At 43.1% G+C, this 7,944-nt stretch overlaps 1 protein-coding gene across 2 annotated transcripts in view; it reads left to right on the top strand.

Moving 5' to 3' along the window:
- Positions 1-2,734: 2,734 nt before the first annotated feature.
- LOC146708669 (equilibrative nucleoside transporter 1-like) overlaps positions 2,735-7,944 on the top strand; it is a 38,866-nt gene continuing 33,656 nt past the window's right edge. Inside the window, exons 1-2 of one of the 2 annotated variants that reach the window (XM_085460680.1) lie at positions 2,735-2,921; positions 7,520-7,660. In XM_085460680.1, the coding sequence (XP_085316806.1) occupies positions 7,635-7,660 (26 nt within the window). In that variant the 5' untranslated portion in view covers positions 2,735-2,921; positions 7,520-7,634. Of the gene's footprint in view, positions 3,017-7,519; positions 7,661-7,944 lie in introns of both variants that reach the window. The other variant, XM_085460679.1, reaches the window with a different exon arrangement.

The raw sequence follows: 7,944 nt of genomic DNA, 5'->3' as shown, positions 1-7,944 counted from the left end.
TCAGCCATCCCAACAACAGACTGTTCTCTCTGCTGAGGTCAGGAAAGCGATTCCGCTCCCTGAAGACCAACACAGAGAGACTGAGGAGGAGCTTCTTCCCGCAGGCGATACGGTCTCTCAATCACACCACCACACAGTACTGACCCACACATACAGTTCTTACACACACTGGACATTCTGGACATTGTGTCACGGCCCAGCGGCACGAGGGAACAAAGATGGACACAGGTGCAGAAACCAACCCGGAAGCGAGACGGTAGGGAACAAATGATTTATTTCCGCCCACAGGCAAACAAAAGCAAAAGCAAAGCGGCGCCACCACACTCGTGGCGCGTAGGATTATTTACGATAAAGAGGGCGACCTAGACACCTCTAGGAGACGGCTGAACAGCAGAGGCAGCGGGGAGGTAGAAACAGGACTAGGCAGGGGCCGGGGCATTGGTTTCAGGTGGAGGTGACAGGTGGGGCGGAAGCCCGGAAGCGGTCGAAGCGTGGGGAGGCAGGCAAGTGAGTGGTGGGCCGGCAGGCCACGTCGTGTTAGCAGCAGGCGGCCCAGGTCCAGGAAGGCGGGAGTGAGGGAGACAAGATCTCCACTCCAGGTGCTACCTCTGAGGACAAGAAAGACAAGTAAGACATCACACAGCGTCTGACAGAGTTATGATGCTCTTTGAATTTGAATGAACAGAAACATGGTGGCACGGTGGTTAGCACTGTTGCCGCACAGCAAGAAGGTCCTGAGTTCAATTCCACCATCAGGCCGGGGTCTTCCTGTGTGGAGTTTGCATGTTCTCCCCGTGTTTGCGTGGGTTCTCTCCGGGTACTCCGGCTTCCTCCCACCGTCCAAAGACATGCAGCTTGTGGGGATAGGTTAATTGGATAATCCAAATTGCCACTAGGTGTGAATGTGAGTGTGAATGGTTGTCTTTCCCTATGTGTTAACCCTGTGACAGACTGGCGACCTGTCCAGGGTGTACCCCGCCTTTCGCCCTATGACAGCTGGGATAGGCTCCAGCGCCCCCCGCGACCCTGAAAAGGATAAGCGGAAGCGAATGGATGGATGGATGGGGTCTGGGGGCCGCCCACGACGGCGATGACGCCCGACCAGCAGCCAGGAAAGCGGCCGGCAGAGACGAGGTGGAACAGGACGAGCTGGAACTGATGACGGTGTGGCAACCACAGGACCAGACAAGGCAGGACCAGACGAGGCAGGACTGGATGCTGAAGCCGGACCTGGCGTGGAAGAAGCCACTGTGGCTGGACCAGACGAGGATGAGGCGGCTGAAGCCAGAGCTGGACCATGCGAGGGCGGAGCTGAAGCTGGACCAGGCGACGGCGTGGGTGGAGCTGAAGCTGAACCAGTAATAACACCTTTTTTAAATGATCTCACTTCCTTTTTAATTAAATTTTCCATCTCAGCCTTGTGGTCTTTTTTCTGTGAACTGAATGGTTTTTCAAAGGTCATTTGATGACTGAATAAAGCGATGAAACTAAATCGTATCAAATATCTCAAAAACTCTTACGTGGTATCTAAGGAACTTCATTTGTTCTTTATTTAAATTCCTTTCTGGATTCTAAAGACGTTTTTTCTGCAGTGTGGACGATATGACCCTGATTGCTCCAGATATTTCTTCATCTCTGACCAGTGAAGGCTCCTTATTTCATGACATCATCAGTCATCTGACTCTGGTAGGTCATCTGGATGTTTATACACGTGACAGACAAACAGCTGACCACATGAAATGATGCCAAAAGTTTTCTTTCACTAATTCAAAACGGCGCTGTCCCATTTTTAATTACAATGAGAGTGAAATTTAACTTTGAAACAAATCTCAAACGTATCGTTTTTTTGTCTCTCATTTATTTAGCGGTTTATCTTGTTCATTTTAGGATCTGTGATGTTTGCAGTCCTGAAACAGGACGTTGTGTCTTCAGCTTGTCGGCCATGTTTTCTTTCGTTCTTTCCTGGATGTTTTCTGTGTTTTGTTTTGTTTTTTTAATTGACCCAGATGTTTTGATCTTGGTGTAATGATTAATTTTTTGTGTTCTGCATGATGTGCTAAAAAATGTCAGTGGGTCATTTGTGTTTAGGGTGGAGCTTCATCCTGTCATTAATGAGTGACCCTCTTAATTATTGATCGAGTAAAGTTTCATTATCACCTGAAGTCTGGAATAAATAAAAACAAAACAGTTTGAACCTGCATTTTATTCGACAGGATGAGATATTTAATTCATCTGGTGTTGGTGTTTACATTTATTATTAATAATGTGATTAAAAATATTCTTCTGTTTACTACGAATTGAAATGAAAAATCAAACAATAATCTGCAGTTCTGCTCTGAACTCCATGATTAAGATCTTCAGATTTTTCCGATGTCACAGTTTCATCTTGCTTTGTGAAATCCGTGGCTTGACTATCCCGACCACGTTTGTGATAAGTCACATGTTGTAGACTTGTCCTCGTTTACGCGAACACGCTCACAGTTGGATTAAATAAATTCTGGGTTGATTTATGACAACCCCCGTCTGATGGTGTTACAGAAGCCAGTTAGGGAAAGAAATCTCAGCTATGCTGAACTTGCTTCTTGGTTCAGGGAAGAAAAGAAAATTCAACATCAGTAATGACTCAGATATTTCCTCGTTATCTGTGCTGTTGTTCTGCTCCGTTATCATGTTTCCATTATTTGCACAGAAACAAAGTCCATTGCACTGACTGATATCAGAGGTTAAAGGTCAATGGGCTCTGAAGAAGTGATTCTGCTGAAGGTGCAGAAAAAGGAGAGACAAATGAACAAAGGAGAAGAGATAGAAAAGAGGATTTGAAAAAACGTGACAAAAAAGAGGAAGAAAGATTTCACAACAGACTGGCGACCAAAGCTACAGATGAGAAAAACAGACCAAAACCGAGCAAAGTGAGATAAAAGGTTGGTTTTACTGGTTCACACAGCAGGAAGAAAAAGCGGCTGAACGTTATCAATACATCCAGGAATCAGTGAAAGAATATCTGGCTACACTCGAGGTAAAGCCCTTCAGCTGGTTTGTTTCCTGTCAGAGAAATGCGTCATTTAGACTTTCTGCTGATTTTTCTGAACTTCATCTTTTTTCATTAATGTACTGGCTGGTGCCAAATTAAAGGAAAAGCCTGAACCTTTGGTCTTCCAGTAGTGAGGTGTAGCTGGCAGGGCTCCAGTCCACAGCGGGAGAAATCTCACTTTTATGGAAGGAGCAGAAAACCTGTGATGCAGCACAGCCTGCATTTATATCTGAGTTTGTCTTCTTTTCTGCTGTTTAAAGCACCAACGTCCTGGATCTCTGTTGGGATTTCCTTATTATTCTGCCTCATGTTTCTACTGATATTTTTGTTTTGGCGTCACCATGTTTTTACTGACAAGTTCAGCTAAAACTCTGACTTTGTGAATCCTGAGATAAAAGTGATCTTTTTATCCTCTGCAAACAGAGTTGACGTCAACTCTGGGATGGTTACCATGGTAGCATGCTCTGTGAATTTAGCCTGTTCGGTGGGCTGAGTTGAATTGAACTGACAGTAATTCCATCAGTGACTGATTATCAGCTCAGAGTGAGGTTGAGGCTGAGATGACTTTAACGCTCTAAATGAATTTAAAGTGACTTAAAAAGCAGCTGCAGCGAGTCAGGTTGTAATCGATTACATCTCCCAGCAGCCTACACCTACTGCAGCATAACTAAGGGAGGATTCAGGGTCCCCTGGTCCAGCCCTAACTATATGCTTTAGCAAAAAGGAAAGTTTGAATCTTGACAGTAGAGATAGTGTCTGTCTCCTGAATCCAAACTGGAAGCTGGTTCCACAGAAGAGGGGCCTGAAAACTGAAGGCTCTGCCTCCCATTCTACTTTTAAATACTCTAGGAACAACAAGTAGGCCTGCAGAGCGAGAGCGAAGTGCTCTAATAGGGTGATATGGTACTACAAGGTCATTAAGATAAGATGGGGCCTGATTATTTAAGACCTTGTATGTGAGGAGCAGGATTTTGAAATCTGGATTTCTGAACAGGGAGCCAATGAAGAGAAGCCAAAACAGGAGAATGGCCTGTATTTGTATAGCGCTTTACTTATCCAGTCATCCACCCATGCACACACATTAACACACTGGTGATGGCAAGCTACATTGTAGCCACCCTGGGGCGCACTGACAGAGGCAAGACACTGGCGCCACCGGGCCCTCTGACCACCACCAGCAGGCAACGGGTGAAGTGTCTTGCCCAAGGACACAACGACCGAGACAGCTCTCTCTTTCTAGTCCCTGTCAGGACTCTTGCTGCAGCATTTTGGATTAACTGAAGGCTTTTCAGGGAGTTTTTAGGACTTCCTGATAATAATGAATTACAGTCGTCCAGCCTGGAAGTAATAAATGCATGAACTAGTTTTTCAGCGTCACTCTGAGACAGGATATTTCTAACTTTAGAGATGTTGCACAAATGGAAGAACGCAGTCTTACATATTTGTTTAATATGTGCGTTGAAGGACATGTCCTGGTCAAAAATGACTCCAAGGTTCCTCACAGCATTACTGGAGGCCAAGGTAATGCCATCCAGAGTAAGAATCTGCTTAGATACCATATTTCTAAGATTAATAATAACTAACTATTGAATGCAGAGAGGTCTATTAACACATAGTGAATGAAGAGGAAACAGCCAATACATCATGGGAATCCCCCAGCAGCCTACACTTATTGTAGCATAAGCAAGGGAGGATTCAGGGTCACCTGATCCAGCCCTAACTATCAGGATCAGGAAGAAAAAAAAGTGGACAGTGACCGCACAGAGAGGACGCCAATGTTCACATAGTGGAGAGGAGTGAAAGAAGCATCTATGTCCACGTCTTCAAGCTTCAAGCTAAAGAAGCTCAGACACTTTTCTTTCCAAGCTCCTTAGAATAACATAACATGACCTCCTCAGCACCTACCTGTTATAAAAGTCCATCAGCTGGACCTGAGACCTCCATGAAATCTGACCAGCAACTTTAACCAGGTTAGCAAGTCTGGTCTCATTGGTTAAAGACAAATTACCGTAACCAAGCAATTAGGGCTGTGCGATATGACCAAAATCTCATATCCCGATATAAGACGTCTATCGTCCCGATAACGATATAAATCACACAAATGTAACTTTTTCTGTAAAGTCTGTGAATCTCGGGCAGCTCAACTTGCGTGAAGTGTTTCCAGCTGGGCGTCGTGTAGCTGGAGTCGAGTGTTTTAACCGATGCATGAAACGATGCATTTTTAGACATAAGTTGTAACGGCGCCGTTTTCTTTCTGAGTATTTATTACACGGCGTGCTGCGGGGAAAAGCCTGTTCTAACGTTTGAGTCTACGGTTTATTTTTTAGCACCTGACGGCTCTTTTTTTGCTTCTCATTCAGTTTATTTAGAAAAGTCTCAATGGGATCTTGAGCTTTATTGTGAAAGGTTTATGTGGAACATAAACAAGCGGACACGCGATGGTCTTATCATCATTGTTGCTAACAACAACGCATAAAAACAGGCGCTTGTCCGTCCGTGGTGGTTATATTAAATATAAGAGAAAGAGAACTTTAAGAAATGAATAATAACTATAGTGACATCAGAACATGAAAAAATATTGTTGTAAACAGTCTATTTTGCGACACCACAAAACAAACGATAGCGTAAAATGAAACGATAGACGTTTTTATATCGTCATCCGATATATATCGTTATATCAAACAGCCCTACAAGCAATGATACAAAACATTAAAACTGATTCAACAAAACTTTATAAAAAAGGGTCATCATTTCACATGAAATGTTCAACACTCCTTAAAAAGTACAGCTTTGTTGGACTTTTTTTCACTGTGGAATCAAAATGTGACTCAAAGAACAGAGCCTTATCAAGGACAACCCCCAAATTCTTACAACTATCCACCAGTTCAATGGCAGCAGTCTCAGTGCAGGATGGGGGATGGCTTCCTGAAGTCAATAACCATGTCCTTAGTTTCAAAGGTGTTGATCTTTAAGAATAACTGATCACACCAAGAACCAAACTCATCCACAACATCGTACGTCGTAGTCTAAGGAGCTCGGAAAGAAAAGCATCCAGACTGCTATCTTTTATGGCGTGGTCTGCTGGGGCGGCAGCATCTCTGCTGGGGACAGGAAGAGACTGAACAGGGTGATCCGAAGGGCCAGCTCTGTTCTAGGATGCCCTCTGGACCCAGTGGAGGTGGTGAGTGACAGGAGAACGGCGGCTAAGCTGTCATCCCTGATGGACAACATCTCCCACCCCATGCAGCAGACTGTGACAGCACTGAGCAGCTCCTTCAGTGGGAGACTGCGGCACCCACGGTGTGGGACGGAGAGATTTCGCAGGTCTTTCCTCCCCACTGCTGTCAGACTCCATAATAAAGACTTTAACTGATCAAGCACACACATCCATACATATGCAATAATACTAAGTGCAATAATCCTTTCTGTCATCGTTGTATTTTTACTCAGTTGTATATAGTATTTGTATTTGTATTCTATTTTTATCTTATTGTATATTTATTTTATTTTATTCTACTGTATATAGTATTTTATTTTATTCTATTCTGTACAGTTGTGTACTGTATTTATTCTTATTGTATTCTAATTTTTGCCTCATAACTTTTGCACTGTCCACTTCCTGCTGTGACAAAACAAATTTCCCACGTGTGGGACTAATAAAGGTTATCTTATCTTATCTTATCTTATCTTTACATTTCCTTGAAGACGTTTCACATCCGAGAAGCTTCTTCAGTTCTAAGAGCAACTGGTGGAGAGTCCCAGGTATTTAAGTGTTATGGGAGTGTCCCCATAAGAGGGTCGTGGACCCCCTATTGATCCTCTACCTAATCACACGAGCCAAGGTGTGAAAACGAGTGTAGGTCACAATCAGCAAGGGCTGGATATTACACCAAAAAAAATACACAAATCCAACCAAAGCTGTAAGACACAGAAGGTGGTTTGAGAATAGGTGAGAAGAATCAGAGCGATAAAAGATGGGAGCAAAACTAACACAGGACACAAAAAAGACTAACTTTCAAAGTAAAAAAGGAAGTGACCGAAAGATAATACACACATAGAAGATGACAGAAATACCACCAAAGGTCAAATAAAGAAACAATAAAGAGTAAAACACCGAAACACAAGGCAACGAAACCAAAGCAGGAACAACAATGCCCTAATGACTCAACATATTCAAAGACACCAAACGAGCTGTGAGAAATAACACGAACGTGAGCAAGACATGTTCACAGTGCATCTGTTTTCAGACTCCTGATAGTGTTTCAACCAATCAGTATTCAGTTTGCTGCTTTGCATCACGATGATTCTCTCAGTTTGTACCAAACTGTGTTTGAAAGTCTTGGATTAATTTCTTTTCTTTTGAAAGGCTCTGGGTCAGCAACATCACAGCTTCAGGAATTTAAAGGGATGTTTCAAACAAACTATTTAGTAAAGCTAACAGATACTCTTTAACCCTAACTCTGGAACTCTTATCTGTGTCACACACAGCTCCACCTCCTGCTCCTCCTCCAGACCGTCCGACGGGGTGCACCTTAGACCTTCAAGTCATCGCTCCATCAGCTGATGAGTTTATTTGTTCACTTGACTGATTCCTAAGAGAAAAATGGCTGCCAACTCACCGAAAGACAAGTGAGTAAAACAAAGAAGTGAGAATATTTTCACATTCATGCATAAAAAAGACAAAACAATCAGCAGTGACTATGTTCAGAAGTTCTTAGAAGTAGACATCACTGCTGATGACGAGTTATTATATATAATCAATATAACAAATGTGACAGATGATCAGATGTTAAAGTTTTGTTGTATCAGAAAACCAAAACTTGTAATCAAATAAATCAACAGGGACGGATTTTAATGTGATAAAGCTGCTGTTAGTTCAGGTCAGTTCGGGTTAGTTTTTAGTTTCTGATCTT

Source organism: Copadichromis virginalis, linkage group LG6, assembly GCF_057382275.1.
Source record: "Copadichromis virginalis isolate Kocher_CV1m ecotype Utaka linkage group LG6, C_Virginalis_male_GT1.1, whole genome shotgun sequence".
NCBI lineage: Eukaryota > Metazoa > Chordata > Actinopteri > Cichliformes > Cichlidae > Copadichromis > Copadichromis virginalis.
The sequence above is the reverse complement of the archived record's forward strand: the minus strand, read 5'-3'. Positions and strand labels throughout refer to the sequence as shown.